A 21,933-nucleotide genomic window follows, 5' to 3' on the forward strand; every position below is an offset into this window, starting at 1 on the left:
TGCCGTGTAAACGCAAAACGTTTCTGAAACGACAACGGAACATTTCCAGTTGAAACGTTGTTGTGTAAATGGATTAAGTATTTATCTCGTGCTGTTCTCTGCGCACATGTTGATGAGGTTGCATTACACACCACCATCTAGTGGCCCGGCATGCAAACTGCAATGTTTCTTATTCAGCCAGGTGAGCGTGGCAATACTGAATGGTGAACATGAAATCAAAATCTTTTAACTTTTCTCTAACAAAAAATGAAAAATAATGCAATTTCCAGCAGATTATTCTCATGGAGAAAGGGACTGAATGACAACAAATTCACAGTTGATTTTTTCCCCCTATTTCAGTTAAAGCAAAATAAACAAAATTCTAACAAAAGATGCAGAAATATCATTCTATGCAAATGTTTTCTACATCATAGAAAAACTGGGGCAATTAAGAGTTCAAGTGTTCCTGAATGATTTCTTGCTCTTTCTTTATTTTGTTCCCTAAAACCGTCTCTTTAGAAAAGACTGAATCCTTGCAGTTAAACTACAGAAGAACTTTCTTTGTGTCATCTTTCAGACTGCGGTGTCGTTCTCCTGAAACTAAGAAGGTGTCACATGATTAGTCAGCGAGAATAATGGTGATTCAGAGCGACTCCATTCTCTCCGCTGCCCTTCAGCGAGGGTGGGAGACATCGATCTACGCTCGCTCACCGTCATAGACGGAGGTCTCATCCCCAGCTGCCCCCTCTCCCCTTAGACTTAGTCATGTTAATTACAACTTCACTCTGACCTCCATCACCAACACACTGTCTAACCCCACAGCTGTTTTTTTAAAGTCTACTGTAAGAGGATTGTGTGTCATTCTGTCTGATAAGCACAGACTGATCACACACACACACACACACACACACACACACACACACACACACACACACACACACACACACACACACACACACACACACACACACACACACACACACACACACACACACACACCTCTCTCTCTCCCCCCTTCCCCCTTCTGAAAAGCTGTCCTACTTCCTGCGATGTGAAATGAGGAAAAAGCAAAAGCAGTCTGGAGAAATTGATGTCACTCTCGGGCTGTGGTGGAACAAATGTTGATCTGTGCTCGATAAGAAAGAACCTAAAGATAGAAACCCCGTCTGTTGTGCTGATAAGACGCTGGTTTACGGCTGCGCTGGCATGTTGTTATCGGTGAAGTGTTTGCAAGAAGGCCCACATGGATTAAGTCGGTCCAAAACACAGCGCAGGTTGAAAGCAGGGCATTAGCACCTTTAGATTCTCCATTTTTCAATGTTTTCTTCTTTTCAAAAGTGGATCTTTAGCCAATGACGTGAAGACAGAAGGAAGTACAGCAGCTACAAAGATTTATTTTCACCAGTTGTGGATTATATTTTGATCCCGGAGGCCACCGAGCATTAGTGCAGCTTTGACTTTTTATTGAACCAGGTTCAATCCTCTGAGATAAATGTGGCTTTTTAAAAAAAAAATGAAACAGTGTAGATTTAGTACAAGTACTGTGATAGTTACGTTACAGATTGATTTTCTTGTTTTTTAAGGACAGAACTGTTGGGGAAAAAAGAGATAATGATGATTTCCTGAATATTCTTAGAAAATACAATGTTTATATTTGTTTATTTCCTTTTAATTCATTTGCGTCAAACATGAGGTCCGCGGACCGAAACAGGCCCGCAAGATTCTCCAGTCCAGCCCGTCAAACCACCAAGTAAATTGTAAAAATTTCAAAGAAAACATCGATTTATTTTTTTTAAACACATTTGTTAAGAGTAGCAGACACAACACTGAGAGCCGATGCCGCAATGAAAGATGCACTGCAAATTATTTGGCGCAGTTTCAAATATTATAGAAGATCTTGCTTGTTTTAAAAGTTATTTACTTATTTTTAGTCCTTGATTTTACTGCATAATCTTAATTCACGATTTAAAAATCTTATTTTAATATTTCTTATCAAGTAGAATTTACTTGCTGCATGAACAGATAATTTCACGTCAAAATGTGCTTGACCCCCCCTGATTTAGACACTTTCAGTTGATAGATAAACATATTAAAACATATTCTCTTCAGGAAATGGCTTGAAGCATGAATAATAAGGCAGACTGCACTGTTTCAATTGTCAATATGTATACGGTGCTATTTTTCTTTATATGTTTCGAAAGATTTGATCTAAAAAAAAAAATCTTGCTTTCTGTATAGAAATATTTACAGTATGATTTTCTATCTATCATATCTCCTGTAGTGGGATATACTGTATATTGTATTGCTCTACAGTCCCAGTGATTTTATTACTGAACATGATTTCTATTTCAATATGATATAAGCGGATTTAGAATTTAAATATATATTTCAGTATAATATGGCACAGTCTTATTTAAAGATTTTAAAAGCTTCCTTTGGCATCATGATTGATAATGTATTTAGGATTTGAGTCTCCCATAAACAGAACATTTGGGCTTAAATCATTGCTTGCTGCTTCCATTCAGATCAAATCCTGATGTCTCCGTCGCTCAATCTGCAGTGCTTTGGTCGCCATAGTTACCCCTCCATAAACAAGATGTTGGGTTTATATAAGTTGCACGGTTCTCGGTGCTGATAAATTGCGTGCGTGTCTGACCAGAAGCTGCAGTTCATTGAGATAACAGTCCCTTGGGCTCTGCGGTCCAGACTTGGTTTCCCAGAAGCCCTTCGGCAAATGTTGTTGTTTGAATCTGCTTCACCTGCGAAGAAAAAGGTCACTGACGATGATGATTGTGAAATCTTTGGAAATGTATATTCCGATAACGCGGAGTCCCGAGACCCTCCAGAGCAACAGTCCAGGCGGGAAGCTGTTTCTCTAAAGGTCAGGGGTGGCTCAAATAGCCGGAGACGTTTGGATATCAGAGTTTATCACACACCTCTGCTGCTGCAGCTGCAGGTCCAGTGAGAAAGCAGCTCAAACACACTCAGAGGTGTCGGCTGGGATTTAACTCATCAGGTCCGAAGGTCACTGTGTGGCGTCAACAGATACTAAATGACTAATGTGCGATGGAAACCTAGCAGGTTTAGGTTTCATGTAAATATCACACCTGAATATAACACATTTACAAAAGAGGTACATTGATAATCAACCGCCGTTGGTTCTTTTTAACATGAAATTCTCTGATTCTCGGTTCAGAAAGGGAAAGATCTTCTGCTTCCAGGGCAGGAAGGTAAAGAGAAAAAGACAAAAAAGAATAGATATTTTATTTTGTATCCCAACTTTTGAAAACCATTTCTCAATATATTTCATAATTTTGTGACATTTTGAAGACCAAACTAAACCAATAACAGTGAATTAACAACAATACTGTTATTGAAATACAAAGCAAAGACGTAGGAGGGTAGTTTTTTTGTTTTGTTTTGGTTTTTAGTTTAGCTCTGTATTTCTTTAGAGGAATAAAACTCGTATAAAGGAGAGTGGCTCGGTCGGCTGTTTGGACTTTATAGTCATTTTGTTCTTTTGATATTTGCTGTTTGCTTTTAATTTTCAATGGAAAGGATCAATAGATAAAGTTAAGATAAAGGAGCAGAGTATATTAGTTCATCTTCTAACTAACTAACTATTGAACATAAAAGAAGAGTTCCTGAATCGAAGGTACAAGACACAGCTTTTCAAGTGAAAATGTAAAAACGCTGCGTGTCCGTTTACACGACAACGGTGCTCGGAGACACTGAATACACAACACTTCAGCTCAGTCGTCGTGTAAAAAAGGGATTATATGAGAGTAACGTGTTACTAAGTAACGTGTTACCGGCATCACTGTTGCCGTGTAAACATTGCTGTGTAAACAGGGCCGAAAGCAAACTTGAGTGACAGAAACAGTGACTTCAATTCATGTGGTGTGTTTGTTTTCAATGGTTATAAATCATAATTACATGTTAATATCACTGATCTGTATTCCATTTTAATTAGTGTGGCATTCTGGCTCTGAAGATCAAGCTTACTTTCACTCTTTCTCTTTGTCTTAGAGACACCCGGCAGCAACAACATGGTGTCGGTTGAGCGCGGCGTTAGAATTAAATCATCATTAAATCACCGCTCCACACAGTTACTGTTGGTCAGTGGGAAACATCAGATGGGAATAAAGCAAAACAGTTTTTGAAATGGGAAGTGTTATCATGAAGACAATTGTGTCTGAAAGATGTAAAATGATATCAGGTGAAATGAGGACAGTAACTGGTTTCCATTAAGGGAAAGTCAGTGTTTGAACGCAGGCCTTTGACAGATCCCATTAAAATCTATCCTAAGCTGGCAGAAAGATCTTTACACATCTTCTGGAGCTGCTAAGCCCATAACTCACACCTTTCAGATAGTAGAAAATAAATTACACTCTTGGAACAAGCGGAAGCTGCTGAGCGTCAAAGTGAGCGTTATTGTAAATTCTGATGTATATACAGGACACACAGTGGAATCAAAACTTGATCTCGGTTTCCACCCGAAGATGTAAACATATATCACCCAGAATCAAAAGTAAAGAATGTACAACAAATATATCAACCAAAATAGATTAAAAATAAGTAAAGAAGAGAATATAGTCAAGACGCAGACTACAAGAAGAATATTGAAGTTAAAAAAATGAAATGTGCAATATACTGTATAATACAAGATATACCTGAATCAGTCAATATACCCCCAAAATGTGCTATATACTCTTGAAATGTGTAACATTGCAGTCAATATACCCCCGAAAAGTGGACTATAGCATTCAATATACCCTCAAAATGTGAATATAGCCCCAAAATTTGCAGTATACCCCTTAAATGTGCAATATACCCCTGAAATATGCAATATCCCCCTGAAACATTCAATATGCCCCTGAAACATTCAATATACCCCTGAAATGTTCATATACCCCTGAAATATAGATTATACCCCCAAAATATGCAATATACGCCTGAAATGTGCAATATACTAGTCAATATACCCCTAAAATGCACAGTGTACCCCTGAAATGTGCAATATAATTACAGTGTGGCCTCTGAACAAGCTGTAATTGTCCATGCCTATGAAATGTGTGTGAGGCCTCACAGATGCAGAACACACGGGGCAGGAGTTTGGTGTCCCCTGGTCACATCAGAAGTTTGGATTCCAACCCGACACAGTGAAATACGGGAGCTGGCGAGTACGTGCAGATAACACGTCTTCTGGTTTTCATGATGTAACTTGTGCAGGGATAATCCTCTTACACATGCGTGCAAACATGGGCAGCGGCGGGAGTGTACTACAGGCAGATGTGTTTGCAACCAAGCTCGGATACAAGCAAACATCATAAACTGATTAGTGGTAGTCAAGTGCGCAAAGCTCGTCAGGAATTGCGGTAGTGGAGGGAAAGACTAGTGCTTGTAGATCTGGATTACTTTCCAGTGCTAATGCGTAACAACAGCACTGATGATAATCACGGTGAGTTGGACATATTCATCATGCCCAACATTTTAAGAGACATTTAAAAAAAATAAAATAAAAAATTGACATTTCGAGGACAAAGGCTTGTTTTATGAGAGCGTTATGTAACAGTACAATTATTTTAGCTTTGTATCACCCAAGCAGTAGAAACTGCTTGTGTCTGCCTCAGCCCATCCAGACCTGTAACCGAGGGTAAGCGAACAGCCCGGGCTCTGTTCTGCCGCGGGGGATTCCCTTACACCCAGGACTCATAGATCAGAAGATCAGGTGGCCGTGTTTGACATGTCTCACCGAGAGGCCTCGGACGGGATACTGGAAAACTGAGAGGGACTAATTGTTTGCGGCGCTTCAAGATTTAATGAAGACATTAAAGTGTGGCGTCAGATTACCGGGTTGTCCTGCTGCATGAGGTTGTGACCGCCGGGCTTTGACGACGGAGCTAGAAATGGTATAAAACTAAATTCGTACATTGTAAATTGTACAGTCATGAACTTTTTTGGCGTGAATAATGTCTGCATGTTGTAAAAAAGAGGGTTTTCATTGTTTTATTAGGAGTTACTAAGTTCTGATTGGTACGTTTACTGAGAATTGAACATGCTGTATCCAGCTCCTGTGTCTGTAAAGACTAATTTATGACTATTTTTAGCCTAAGAATGGCACAAATATGTGCTGATGTTAGTTAATACCTGAGGATTGATGAGTGTGCATCACTCAGAAGAGAGTCAACCATGGCTTTTTGAGTGGATTTTAAAAGATTTCATAAGGGTATTGACCATAATAACCACAGAATTCAAAAGGCAAGGGCAATATAGGAATTTCTTTTTTTTATTAAAGATGTAATTCATTTATGTGTTAGAGGAGACACTTTAACCCGTTCACTCCTCTTATCTCTCCATGAACAGATCTCTTTTGCATCTAAGCCTTTGGCATTTTCACTGAAGGGTTTCTTTCTTAATTTCTTTTTTTTTTTTTCAATTTCAACTAGTGTAAAACCATACATTCAACATATAAACCCACTGAAACTGACACTTTCAATAACCTGTGTTTGGTTTGAGTCCCACTGCTAACGGGTTACCACTGGTTCACACTGGTGTAAGGGGCTTTCCTTACAATAAATTCAAATTCAAATTCACAGTGGACGACTTAAGAGTGAAGGAGGAATCATGGATACTTACTGAATAACTAAGTGTATTTCATGATAATATCTTTTACCTTCTGCAGGCGAGTAAAGACTTCTACTTGTCTCTGGATCGAATCACAAGTCTCTTTGATTTTGAAGAATACTGGGCTTCATCGGAAAGTACTGCATTCGTCTAATGAACACAGGTTTGATGTTTACCTGCAGATCATCCGCAAAGCTGAAGGGAGGTGAACTCAGCTCCTGTTTACACGATGTTTCAAGTGAAAACGCATCGTTTATGTCTTTTTATTTCCCAAAAGTTTCGCATTTACATGGCAGCGTTATGAAAACAATGTCCGTTTACAGGGAAACGTAAGAAATACAAAATACCAGGCCACAGGTTGGCGCTGCTGGTTGTTTTTTTCAAATAATGAAACCACACACACGTGCGTGCATAGAACAATGTGTTATAAAAAATGTTCAAGCGGAGACATTCGTGTGGACAGACGACGAAGTCGGGTTGTTGTTACAGGGACTGTCAACTATAAAACTACCAGGTTCCAGGGGAATATGGGCCGGGAGTCCTGACACTGGAGGAAACATTGTTATTGTCGTCTACTGGGGCATGTGCAGAAGAACTGTTTACTACGGCCGTGGTGAGCATGACCAGTAGCAGCGTTTCCCTACATTTCCACCAAGGCGCAAATGGGGCGATTTCAAAAAGTTACATTTTCAGTGACTCTGAGTTCCGTTTTCACATAAACGCACCACCAGAAAGCAACAAGTTTTCCATTTTCACTTGAAAACTGGTAGTGACCTCACTGCCTTCAATGATAATCCACTTGTCCATATTTAGTGTTTCACTCATTTTAATTACTGCTCGTCCTCTTTATCTCACTTAATTATGCGGATTCTACCTGGCTGAGTTGGACGACGGTGAATTGTGTTGCACCGCGACACGCTACGAAACTCTGTCCTCTTCTAGTCATTGTTAAATAGTTGCTCTCTGCGCTTTGCAGTGATGGAAAAAGAAGAGGTGGAGAAACAGATACTCAGAACTTCAAAGATGCTGAACAGGTGTTCGTCGTTGGGGCATTATTATTATTACACCCCCGACTTGAACTCTGGAGGGTAATGAAACCAGGAAACGCTGGTGCCTGGATAAATTTAGCAGAAGAAGAAGAAGAACCGTTTGCAGCACAAATGTCAAGAACTTCTGGCTTTCGGGTGGGGTACCGCCCCCTCATAAAAGTACCTAGTACTCGTTTTGGTTAAACGAATTCTGAAGCTGGTCAGAACAGACTTTTACTTAGAACTGCAAAATCCCCCTTTAATTCAAAAACTCTAGAACCAGAATGTGAAAGCTTTTCGCGTTGTGTGTTTCAATGCAAATTTAACGTTAAATTTCTGCTCATGCTTATAAAAACGGCGATACGATATCCCTCGGATTTTGTTACTTCAAGGTTTTGCTTCGCACCCTTTCTCCCGCGGCCCACCGTTATCGCAGACAGACGGTGCTTTGGGAGCTTTCATACCTCATTATGCTGGAATGTTTAAATGACGCCGGCTGAGTCTTGCTGCGTTCGCAGAATGTTGATCAATTCAAGTAATTCAAACAGCCTTTCCTGGTCCCATTCACACTCCGCCGACCCACTTCAGGACGCAACCCGAGTCCGCTACGAAGACACAGTTCATAGCCCGGTGTTGAGAGGCCGAGGGGCTTGTTCTTTTAAAGTCCCAGACCTGAAACACACTGACTGAGACTCCTTTGTGCTTCACAGTGTCAGCTGAAACTAGACCCTCCGTAATCAGTGTAAATAAGGAACGGCCATTATCAGCCCCGCTTCCCTGCTTCCCCTCAGACCGACTATTTTCTGTTCCCACGTGCTGACGCAACAGCCTGCAAATGCTTTTCATCCCGCGAGCCTGGAAAGGTTCGACAGTTGTTGGCGAAATGGCTTTTCTCGCTCTGTCTTGTGTAAGCAAACAGGTTTTTCTGTACATGTCATTCATGATGAAGTGCCGCTCCTCAAGGCAGAGCAAACAGCGGATTGCATAATGTTCCTAATTCTCTGGAAAGTTTGCCCTGAAGGTCAGAATTCCTGAGACAAAAGATGAAAAAAAAACAAAACAATGAAAAACTCTAATAGGAGCTGATACAGATTCAGATGAACATTAAAAGATGTTATTTTTGGCTTTTTGCCATAAAAACGAAGCTTCTTTTTCAGTTATTCAGTATTTCTATCAAATCTTTATTTAATTTTTCTCTTAGACGTTTCAGTTATTCATAACTACTTAAGTTTTAATTTTAATCTTATTAAAGTTTTTTACCCAAGAATCATAGAATCATTCTTAAAAACAACACAATTGTAAATTGTGCCACATTATAAATGTATGAGGTTGAAAATTCAAAAGGAAGCAATAAAATGCATTAAAAAGGAAGTAGAACAGGCGTCGGCAGTCTTCATGACTAAAACGAGTTGTTTTCGCAACTTTCTACCAAAAACTTTCTATTTGTCCGGAGTGGCAAAGCATATAAATTCCCTCAAATGAAGAAAAAAATACCAACAAAACTTTGTGTCATCGGTACAATTTATATACTGTATTACATATTTATCTCTTTTAACCATTTTTACAGAGTTTTCCTTTTCTTTTCATGGATTTTCCTGCCTTGACTATTTAATGCATCTTGGCTGTTTTGGCTGCTTGAGCTATTTAACTAATTATAGCCGCTGTGCATTTCTTTTTTTCCCCATTTTACCCCGTTTCTTCTTTTTTTCTTTCCTTTTTTTCTTCCTTCCAGTTTTCTTTTCTTTTCCTTTCTTTTCTTTTTTTCCCTTTTCCCGTTCCCTATTTCCTTTTTAATTTCCTTAATAAAAATGTCTGTACTAGCAAGTATAATCAGTTGAATTTAACCAATTTTAATGTATTTTTCTATTATTATTTGAGTGCTTTTAGCTGTTTCATCAATTTTTGTGCACATCCAGCTATTCTGGCTATTTTATCTGTTTCACTTTATCTGTTTTTATCGTTTGGAGATTTTTGAAAATCAACGTTATATACAAATAAGATAAAAATGTAAGGAAACTGTTTATTTACAAAGAGCTTTCTGAAAGCTTCAGGGAGCCGCTCCGGGGAGCTGCAGGTTGCAGACCTCTAAGGTAGAAGGTTTAAAAGAGAACAATAAACACTCCGATATAAAAACACACTCATACAACAGACAACCAAATCCAATGTTTTATCTGTGTTCACTCCATTGTTTTTGCATTTTCTTCCTTTACTGGCAGCACACTGTTAACCATTTTATTTGCCATTTCAGTTCTTTATTTCTGTTTTTACTGTATATTCTGTCCCTGGTATTTATCTCCTGTGTGGGAGCTTTCCTCTTTGGGCCTCATCGCCTTGAGCTCAGTCCTCACTGTGTCTCCTTTGTTCCTGTTATGACTTGTTCTAGTGAGCTCCTTTTTAACAAACCCACCCCAGTCTACAAAGTAATCTAACCTTATTTCATCATATCAACTTGGCTTTTAGCAATTCAGTCCTATTTTTAAACATTGATTCTAACATTTCCAATTTGATTCTGCACTTTTAGACTATTTTTAATTGTATTGGTTTTTTTTAGATTCAAATTTACTCTCATAATTCCAACGGAATTTCTAAGATTCATCTTCACCACTTCAACTTTATTTTTGACCGTTTAGAGGTTTTATTTGACACCGTATCTTAGCATTTCAACTTTATACTTGATGTTTTACACCTGATAGCGTGAAAACACCCTTCATGGCAGCTGTTGTTTTCAGTATGAGTGTGTGTGTGTGTGTGTGTGTGTGTGTGTGTGTGTGTGTGTGTGTGTGTGTGTGTGTGTGTGTGTGTGTGTGTGTGTGTGTGTGTGTGTGTGTGTGTGTGTGTGTGTGTGTTTGTGTGTGGGTCACTGAAAGTGCACTGAGACGGCTGTTCAACTTCCTGTTTTTTCCCAGAAAAAAGATCAGATGCAAATATACTAAAAGGCTAATTCAGCTTACTGTGCAGACATTAACTTTTAAAATGTTCTCACCAGTTGTTGGTGCGATTCAGTACAGAAAATGTCCTTGGACTGTCAAGTTGTTGCACCATGCATCCTGTGCGCCCTGCCTACACCCCCATCAGAGGAAACACATTGATACTCTGAAACACGGCGGTGCTGTTTGGACTGGCGCATCTTACAACCTCTATCGATTCACACCTCCTCTCTCCAGTCCCGTCTGCCCACACAGTTTTAATTTGTGCCATCTAATCGGTAGTAGCACACGGATCGTCTCCGCCTACAGACGCTCATTTGAAGTGATGAGAGGACCTGGACCGACACCAGTTGGCAGCTGCTGAGTCAGTCCGCTCTGCTGCAGGCTTCCCTCTCGCTACTGGGTGTCGGTTTCTCTCTGGCTGCAGGGAGCAGCTGGATCTTTACTGAAGTGGCCCCTGGCGGAGGCTCCTGCCCCGACACATCCGAGCTTCATAGTAAACTGCACCAGCGCAGGGTGCAACTCTGGATTTTAGACTTTAAACTGGGGAACTTTGAAATCTGGGATAAAGCTGCAGTAAGAAGAATCTGACATTATAGATGCTTGATGGCATGTCAGCTTCTGTAATGTGTTAGTAATGTTCTAATGTTTTCTAACGTATTCTAATGTTGTTCAGTAATGTCATTTTAGTTCAGGGGCACAATTTCATCTTGAGTGAACTGGTAAAATTGTGCCATTATAACCTTTAAATTTAAACTTTAAAGTTTGTATTTGTCGTGGCCAGTGACGCGTTAATTAGTAACGCGTTACTCTGTTATGACCAGTAGTCTAACGCGTTACTATTTCCAAACCAGTAATCAGAATTAAGTTACTTATCCAAGTCACTGTGCGTTACTATTACAGCGTCCACCAGGACGAGTTTCTTGTCTGCAAAGCCGCTTTATTATTAAACTGAACCCAGCAGCTCCTCCATTCTCTTCCAAAGTGACACAGACACAGGCAAGTCTGCACGCTCACCTGACCCGCCCCCTTCTCCACTCTCAGCCAATCACAGGTCAACTCTGCTCTAACGGTGCATTCAGGTAACACAAAAGAATGGGAACAAACCAACATCATCAATAAACCTTAACTTTGCAATTAAAAGGTTGCATAGAGCAGGTAGTGCAAATAAATAAATAGATAAATAATGCAATAACAGACTATAACTACATCTCCCGGTAAATAAATACCAGTTAAGGTAAAAATCTGATAATAAAAGCGTGAGTCAGATATAATTACAACCAACAATGAAGGCCAAAGGTTTGATATGATCAGCAGGAGGTCAGGCAGTGATAAGAACTGAGTTCTGGTCAAACCGGTTGTTATTTTTATCTTGAGATCAGGGAGGCGTTTTGTCAGCAACTGCTGAAAGTAAGTAAAGGTTACTTGTAATCTAATTTAGTTACTTACAAAAAACAAGTAATCAGTAAAGTAACTAAGTTACTTTGAAAAGAAGATATCAGAAATCAGATTACTTTTTCAAGGTAACTGTGGCAACATTGGTCGTAGCGCAGAGTATATGCGATGGAAATGTCTCTATTTTCAAAGTAAACCAGCCGTTACTGCTGAAAATGACTTCAATCTCAACATTCCATTTTAATGGAGCAGAATACAGTAACAAGTCCAACAACAACTGTTTTTTTTTTTGGTTTTTTTTTACAAACTCCTCCTCCTCCTCCATCCACAGCATGGCTTTTTGAGGCGAGTGTGAGAGCAACCAGGTACTTATCTTTCATTGCACCATCTCTGACGTCTCAGCTCAGGTCTCAGTATTGTTTTGATTCACCACTCCTAAGAAATTCGTTAAAAAGAAAAAATGTTTTCTTTGAAACTTGTATTTTGCTTGGTGGTTTGTGGGCCGGATTGGAGCCTCTTGGGGGCCAGGTTGGGCCCCGAGGCCTGATGTTTGACACCCCTGATCTCGGGGGTAGATAAGTTTGAAAATGTCATCTGTGGATCTTGGCTGCACAATATTGGGTCCACAAGGAGTTCTGACTTGCACTTAAGTAGATTATATAGGGTTTTTTTTATAGCATTTAACAATGCTCTTTTTCTTGCCAATAATTTAAACCAGCCTGTACATCTGCTACAGCTGTTAATGATGGCTCCACATTCTCAGTTTACTTCATGTTGGACATTTTCCCTGTACATTAAATTGAAAAAAAAAAAAAAAAGAGATTATTAAATACGAAATTGCTATTAGAGCAGGAGCTCCACTCTGTATATGTTCTGCTTTATTGTGAATATTTTCAGTTGAAAAATGACATTTTGATAATTGAAACAAAAGAACAAAACAAGAAATTTAATTTGTCACTGTTTTTTCATTAATGTTCAGAAAAGTACAGAAAGTCGGCAGTGGTGGTTTGATTCCCACAGCTGACGGGTCACCACTGTGTCCTTTTTCAAATGAAGTAAAAGCATTTATTATGTATTATTTCATGTCACATGTACATTATATATATGTATGTATATATCATTGTCGGGAGAATTTCCAAGTAGAAAAACCTCAGGGAGACTGAACACACAGGAGTCCGACTGAGAGCGATTTAAAACGTTTAAGACAATTTTATTACACTATTCATGTAAGAAGAGACAACCTTTACATGATTGTCCAAGAGTTTGTCTCACTATGAGAAAGATCCAGGTGCTTCCTGCACTGTAGACTTTCAAGGTTACAAAAAGTAGCACATATCTTCCAAAAGTGCTGACACAGGTCATCCTTGATACTCAGACTGTGAACATACACATCATTGTTTATAAAACAAAAACAAGATTTCTCTAACACTCATATACTTATTTATCATTTAATTTTGTTATTTTCACACATGTTACACACACTTATAGATCTTGTGCATCTACATTTTATTCCCCTTTTTACATACATTACATATATAAGCAGCAACTGAAATATAAAACAAAAGAACCTAAACACAGTACAAGATACAGGTTGGGTTTTTTTTTCGCACTCTGAAGCAGCTGTTTCCTGCTTCAGTTTAGTGGAGAGCAACATTCAAGGCAAATTTATTCATGAAATTCAAGCACGTAGTACATTCTAAAATCCTTTTGCGCAAAGCTGACACTTGGTGTTTGTTGTCGAGTCTGAAAGTGTTTAATTCATTATGTTTGAGTGTGAAGAGGCGTTCTGAGCCGGAGCTTCATCGGGTGGCTGTCCTACGGTCATTCCTCAACGTTTGAGTGAACTGCGCTGAAAGTTTTTTGAAAGTTAAAGAAGTTGTCAGGTGATCTGATGATGCCTCGTCACAGGATCTGAATGAAGCCGAGCTAAATGAACACACAAATTAAAACCCTGGACTAAAGAAGAACCCGGATGTTTCACTGTCTTTCCCTTTGGGCGGGGGTGTGGTGGGGTGGGGATTCCTGTCGAGGACTGTGGTGACACGGATCATCTTCATTTCTGTGTCTCATTATCATCATCATCATCATCACTGCTTCGGGTCCATCTGGCTCACGGTGCCTGTGGAGATGCCCGTCCATAATTCAGCTGCAGACATCCAGCCGCTCCTCCGTTCAGCTCCACTGCAGACGCTCTTCCTGCTGCTGGGGATATTAACAGATTACCCCCGCACTGACCTTTCATAGGCCGAGCGCTTTGTCTTTCCATAGCAGAGTGCAGTAAACAATTACTTGGTTGAAGTGAAAGCCTTTTTTTTCTCCCCCCTTTTACAATTTGATAGCTTTCCACGATGTGCCATGACTTCATATAGCCCCCGCGATGTGTCAGTATGGAGCTTAAAGGTATTATTCTCCATGAATGAGGCAGATGGCTGCAGGAGCAGATTGCAGTGTTTAATTAATGACCAAATAAGTGAACGTTGTTGTCTATGGCTGAAGGGCAGCGCCCCGCTTTGTGAGCTGTGGCTGTTTTCACCAGCAGCGACGGTCCCTCCTCTTACCAGAAACTGTGCCAGCAGCCCTGCAAGTGTGGAGGGCACAGCCATCTGCCACCGCCAGTGTGTGTGTGTGTGTGTGTGTGTGTGTGTGTGTGTGTGTGTGTGTGTGTGTGTGTGTGTGTGTGTGTGTGTGTTTATGTGTGTGTGTGTGTGTGTGTGTTGTGGGATGTGTGTGTGATGAGCTGAACACAGTCTTGAGCGCCATAGTTTTAGAGATCAGTCCGTTTTCATGTGAAATTTTATTTATTAAACCAGAAAAGCTTGGAGTCGTGCCCTAATCTTTTCTGTGGTTTTTTTTTTGGTGTTTTTTCTTACAGATGATTGTGCGTGTTTTAGCACCTTAAGGGCAAACCAGCTGACATCTCGCCGGTCGTTATGATGTAACTGACACACACACAGCGAGGCAAGAAGTGCATGAAAAGTCCTGATTTTGCTCTGGTGGTGTAGTGCTTGTCAGTAGAATACAGGAATGTGTCATCCTTCAGCTGCTCTCTCCTCGCATGACACAAGCAAAAAGCATCAAGCAGAGGCCACGTCCTCATGAGACAAAACGATTTTTTTTCTCCCCAGAGTTCTCAAAAAAAAAACTATTTCCGTCCACACGTCACTATGAACACGGCTCAGCACGAGGCTTCAGGGCATGTAGTACATATGCCAGACTGCCGCGGAGAGACAAATGTTGTAGTGGCATGTAACAGTGACACATGGTGAGGAAGGAAAGAAGTTCAGTGTCGATCTCCCAGAAGTCTAAACCTACAGCAGCTTCTCTAGAAAATGGTCCAGAGTGGTCTGAACCAGAACTGTAAGCTTTATTATATGGAAAACTAGATTTTGATGATTTAGCTTGATACACAGACTTTTCATGTAAAACATCCTTTTTTTTATTATCATTCATTCTTTCTTTCTTTCTTTCATTCATTCATTCATTCATTCATTCATTCATTCATTCATTCATTCATTCATTCATTCATTCATTCATTCATCACCATTCTGGTCACTTACAAGTACCAATCCTCTCCTGCAATCCACAGTTTTGCTTGGATTTTTACGGTGGATGCTGTCAGACGTAAATCAGACAAGTCTTATTACTTTTAGATGAATTTGTTTCTTTAAGTAAAGAAGCTCCAGATGTGAAGAACGGAGTCAGGTGTCAACAGGAGGCAGGTAAACATTTACTGGCATATGAGCCCTGTGTTTGTGTGTGTGTGTGTGTGTGTGTGTGTGTGTGTGTGTGTGTGTGTGTGTGTGTGTGTGTGTGTGTGTGTGTGTGTGTGTGTGTGTGTGTGTGTGTGTGTGTGTGTGTGTGTGTGTGTGTGTGTGTGTGCTATCCGAGGGTTCTCATTTCCTCAGACAGATAAAGAGCGTAGGGATAGTGGGAGGGAGGGAGGGAGGGAGGAGGGGCTGTGTTTTGACTGCAGACCTGCAGAAGTGTTTCCTGCTCCTCCACATGCTCTCTCTGTGTTTGTGGGCCACAGCCTCAATGTGGCAACATGAATTCCTCTGGGCTGAGGTTCAAGCTTCCCGTGTTCATGCATTGTGCTTCTGTCCAGAGGTTTTCAAAGTGTGTGTGAACCACAGCTCACATAGGTATTTTGAACCGAATGCCACACAGGCTTGTTCTCATGCAAAAGTAACATCTTTGATTAAATGTCAGACTACCGTTGTGATGTTCCAGGAAACTAGTTCCTCTATTGACTCAAAAGAAATAGAATTAAGGTCAAAACCTAGCATGGTGTGTTCAGGGCCCTGAAGCCTTGACCACCTGCTTACCTAGAATGACGTAAACTAAAACATTACCAAGGAAAAATACTTCAATCGCAACATAAATCCAATTTTAATGAAACCCTCTGGAGTAAAATAGTAAAAATAGTAAAAATACAGCACGTCTGGAAGACTAATCTTTGCATTTTCACAATGACGCAGCGTTCATGCTGATATCTCAGCTCGGGTCTCAGTGTTGTGTCTGCTACTCTTAATACATTTTAAGAATTGAGTTAAAAACAATTTAGCAGAGACTGGATACATTAGAATACCAGGTGACGAGTCTAAAGAAATTTGTTTAAAAAAACAAACATAGTTTTCTTTGAGATTTTTACGATTTACTTTGTGGTTTGATGAACCGGCTTAGAGCCTCTTGCAATATTTAATTTGACAAATCACGGGAATATATATTGTTTTCAACTGTGGTAACATTTACACTTATGGCTTCATATCGAAGATTTCACCATTTTAACTGCATCTCTTTGATGATTTTCACGTTTTCCCTGTTCCTTGAAGCCTCCTGCTGCCCCCCCCCCCCCCCCCCCCCCCCCCCCCAGTGGAAATCCTCTTCTAAAACTACTTTTTTTAACCTGTTTCACTGTCAGCGTTCACACTTTTATTTACAGTAACCACTTCATCCTCACAACGGCGCCTTTAATAAGGTGACCCCTCCTCGTCTCGGTCTGTTGACACAGGCACCACTCGGGCAGATTGTTTATCGCCGCACGGTGCACATAAACAAATGGCGGCGGGCCTCAGCGATTTAGCGCGGCGTCCCGCTTTGTGAGACATTCTAATGCTAATCAGTGTTTGTTGAGCTGCTCGTCTGTGTTTTTCATGCCGTGTTGACCCAGCTGACTGGAATCAGACAAGAAAACTTGAATAATTGAAGTTTTCGCAAAAATAAGAATGCATCACATTTATTTCCGATATATTTTTAGGGAATCAATCATTGTTTAACGTGTCATTATGAGCTGTGTGTCCTTTATTGTAAATATTACAGGGGAAGGGTTCTAGTAGTACATCAACATTATTAGACTTCAGCTCACAAATGATGAACCTTCATGTTCTCCTAATCACCGGCGTCTCTGCTGTCTTTTGTTGAGTGGGCAGCAAACGTACTCGCAGAATTATTCCACCTCCATTTTGGATTTCAAGCATGTAAAAACATTTTCATATTATTGATCATCCTGTTCATTTTGATATGTAACATTGCTGTTTTTACGTGATGCAGCAGTGTTGCTGTTTGTGTTCGAGTTGACTGGTTGATCTATTAGTTGTATGATTCTTTAACGCTTGACTCTTTTGGTCAACAAGGAAATAATTAATTGAAGCATTGTTTAACTACTCAAACGATTTGAATTAGTTACTGTTTGTATTTGAGTATTTGTTTATTGTGTTTCTCTAGGTTGTGTGTTTTATCGTTTATGGAACGTTTTGTCACACATAATGCAAAAGAGTAAGATTTCAATCCAACGCTCAGCTGATCTTTTTAGTCTTATTAGTTTTAAAGAATCTACAAACTGCTCTCGCATACCTGCGGGAGATGTTGCTGATGTATGACGTCACATAGTACTTGCCGAGCGGTATCTGGGATCTGTTTTCCCAGTATTAGTACTCCGTGCACTGCCGGACCTGATACTGGTAACGGTATGGGTGTATCCCTTGTTCTGACGAAAGCTGTTTGACTCGTCATAAAAGCAACTATTTTGAACATGCAAGTGCAAAATTTCTCCACAGAGCACCTCTGGTGTGTAAAAGCGTAAAACACAAAAAAACATTACTTTAGAATCAGTGAGTCAAATAATGGAGGTTGTTTTGATACCATGTTGATTTGTATTGATTAAAACTCGGTGCAATACTTTTACACATCACCATCTCCTGTATGTATGGTAGTTTAGTAATTCCTTTCAAATGTCAGATATTTTTTATTATTATTCGACTGTTTTTTGATTTAGTCATTTGTAACATATCAGAGAGACATATTCAAAATATTGAGAGTCAAGCATTGCATGAATTAACGTCTTACTGACTTCTTCTCTGGAGGAAATTATTGACTGTCGGCTAAAAGTCCTGCCATGTAGCAGCTGGGAGAAGGAACACTTTCTCTGATTAAAGCCATGTTGGTTCCTCTGTAAGACTTTGGTCAAACATCGTACAGATTAGTACACGTACAGACAGTGAAATAAAAAAGCACATTTTGCTATTTTGCTTTCACACAAACATCCCGGTGACCGTAACTCATTTCTTAAATCGCCCCATCGTGAGTTTGAGGACCTGACTCGTTTGTCTTCTCGTCTCTTCTGTCCACAGCGATCAAGGTGAACTGTCAGGGCTCATGTGGGATCTCCAACAAAGTGAACGACGCCTCGTGGACTCTGGAGGAGCAGTACTTCAACAGCACGCTGTCTGTAGCTGACAAAGGTGACGGCAGCAAAACTCTACAACCAGTTAGACAATATTTATTAAAAAGCTATGGGATGTTGAAACAGGTTCTACATTTCTACATCTGTTTTCTGATTAGCTACTGATGCTCAAATTTCTCAAATTGGTCAACACTGCTTGTCCTAAAAGTAAAGAAAAAAAGTACAACGTACAGAAAAACTGCATTAGTATTTTCTTGAGGGTTTTCTGCGACTGTTCTAGTGTCCTTTGTGAACAAAGAATAACTCAACAGGCCAGTTAAGGGAAAATGATTCTTCCTTTTAGATACAGATATCTTCTTTTGAATCCATACTAATTTATTCACAAACAAAAAGCACATCAAAGTCCAAAAATAGTCCAAATTAGAAAAAAAAAAAAAAAAAATGGGTCACACACTTTAGGAGGATTGGAGAGGAGGATGGTTTAAATCCTAGACCTATGGGAATAGATCTGCGTAAACATGGCACTAATGCTGGTATTAGTGGAAGTGTCACGATTTCTCTGCTCCACATTGAAACTGTGGTAAGACAACTTAGACTACAGTGAGTCTCTTTAATGATCAGGCAGGTGGAGCAACTGCTGTGTCCGTCTGTCTGTCTGTGTTTCACATTTGCATCTCGTGAAGATCTCAGAGAAGCAGTAATCATTATCGTTAGTGGGTTCTTTTGTGCGACAGTGACGATCAAGACAAAGGAACTGAAGACAGGAAGTGATATATAACATTATGGTTTTGGTGCTTTGCAGGAGATCTGTGGATTTCAAGAGGTTTCAGCTTAATAAGTATTCCATAAATAATGACAAGTTTTTTTTTAATAGGATTCAGAATTCTCACTTGAGAGTGTTGGTAAGTAGATTCTGGTTAGCTTGCCTTTATCTTCTCAGTTTGACAATATTGTCTTTTTTGATCAACTCCAGTAATACGAAAGGTTTTGAACGATGAAGCAGCTGTAATGTTGAAATGTCACCTAGTAATGCAGGTGTTGGGCAGACGGGGAAGCTCAGTGTCTCTGAGAGCTGCTCATGACCTCCCACCTAAAGGTTTATCTGGAGATGTCGGGCAGTAGATACAGTTTTGTGTTTGGGTGAAGCTCATGCGATGTCGTTTGTGGGTTATGAGTGAGTTCTGTGTAGTATTTTACACGGGATGAGTTGCGTTTTAGGATTGCAGGTGAGGGAGAAGGTGTCATAAATAGTGAGCCAGTCAAAGTCTGAGGTTGAGAGTGAGGTTCTTCATATCTTCAGTTCATTTATCTGTGGGGATTGATCCAGTGCTGCCGTTAAAGGCCAGTAGTTTGTATATTTGTGCTACAGTTCTTTGTGGCTGGAGTGATTGCATTTTGTTGTTGTATAAAGACGGGCAGCTCATGATCTTTGACCAAATCCAAAGAGAATAAAACAGCCCAGATTGCTGTCACTATCGATACGTACAGTTAAGAGATATCATGAATATAACATAATTAATAAACATATCAACATACATACTTGCTCCTTCTATGCCAAAATGCAATCACTCAAGCTAAGATCCTATCTCCTCTAGTCATTGTCCAAAAACATATTGATTCAAGGAAGGATACCACATTTAAATCAATTTCACGGAAATATTGTGAAACCAAATGCATTTTAAATTGGAAATTATCAGTTGCAAGCATGAAGCTGAGTTTACAGTTCACTCTATAATTTGGCCCTCTGGTGGAGTGGAGGACATTTGTTTGGCTCCTAACATGAGCAAAGTGGCCAATTAAGGCTTTAGAATCAAATCAAAAGGAATTTGTGAACATTTATTGTTATCACATCTTGTAACCAGTACATTTCCTAAAACCACACCACACAAGCAGGGATGTTCCAGGCGTCTGGTCAGACGCTCGGACTCGCTGCAGTTTCCATGTTACCCACGTTGCTCCGAGCTCGCCGCTCGGCCGCGGAAGTGAGAGCTTACAGGACCTTTTGTTGCGAGCGGGACCTTCCACGTTTTGTATGTGCGGCTCGCGCCGGCCGCAGCCACAAGGGGAAATGTGCCATGCATGCATGAAAAGTGTTGGAAATGCAAATCACGTGGTGGAAGGTAAGGGCAGTCATTAGAGCAGTTAATCCTCAGCGGTTAATGCAACACAAAGCAGGTCAATGTTTAGCGTCTGCTATCAGCAACACCAGCGCACGCGCACACACACACACACACACACACACACACACACACACACACACACACACACACACACACACACACACACACACACACACACACACACACACTAATACCAGGTACACAGACAGCGCACTGGTACATAGTGTTGAAGTGTTTGCACTAGTTGCACATTATGACTTATTTAAACTTTCTCACTACTATTCAAGTGGACATAGTGTGTTTTTTTACTTTTTGAACTTTGGCACCTAAGACGGCTTTTACCATTTTTCATGCAGAATGAAAATATGACACAGAGCGGCACAATATACACATTAGATTAACAACTATTTTCTTAGTTGAATAGTCTTTTCTAATAATTGAATGATGAAGTGTTGAATGACTCCCTATTTAGGCACCGTTTACACGACGGTTCATATGATAACGTATAGTTTTTGCATTTTTGTTTCAGAAAAGTAGGGATTGGGTACCTTTCACATTTGAATCGATACGGTACCGATACCCGGAACCTGGGAATCGATACCGGTACTCAATGGGACCACTTTTCTCTACTTTTGTGTGTGTTTATGTGGTAACAAACGTTAATTTGTTTAATGATAAAATCTCGAAATTTTTCAATTTAGTATATTTATTTCAATTATTGTAATATTGCAGTTGTTTCACAAATCTCTTCAACATGAAAACCCTTAACTACAACTACGCAGTGTTTTTTCTTCATGCACAGATTCAAACCCAGCTCCACGTACTCCTATTTCTTTCTTTCCACTCTGGAAACAATGTGATGGTAGATCTGTGATGGTAGATTCGAGGATCTGTGATGGTAGATCTGAGGCGGTCAAATTGTGCACTCTTTAGCTTTGAGCAGCATCTTGTAACCAGGAGAAACTTCACATTAGAAGTATTCCCACCACTGGCCTTGCACTTCGCGTCACACATATTGCTGTGAGCGTAATCTGCATCGCGTTTTGAAAAGTGGAGCCGTACTTTTGAGCTCTTTCTATCCGTTTGCTCCATTGACGGAACCCGCAGCTACTGATGTCATTACGCTTTTGTGCGTGCAATGCCGGGTTCAAGTCCGCCTCTGAAACTCTTTCACT

General features: G+C 40.1%; 1 protein-coding gene across 1 annotated transcript in view; it reads left to right on the top strand.

The window, feature by feature from the left end:
* The window catches only part of arrdc1b (arrestin domain containing 1b), a 48,547-nt gene that overhangs the window by 9,119 nt on the left and 17,495 nt on the right, over positions 1-21,933 (top strand). Inside the window, exon 2 of the mRNA XM_080476282.1 lies at positions 18,586-18,696. Coding sequence (XP_080332408.1) covers positions 18,586-18,696 — 111 coding nt within the window. The remainder of the gene's footprint in view (positions 1-18,585; positions 18,697-21,933) is intronic.

Source organism: Lipophrys pholis, assembly GCF_963383615.2.
Source record: "Lipophrys pholis genome assembly, chromosome: 12".
NCBI classification, from domain to species: domain Eukaryota; kingdom Metazoa; phylum Chordata; class Actinopteri; order Blenniiformes; family Blenniidae; genus Lipophrys; species Lipophrys pholis.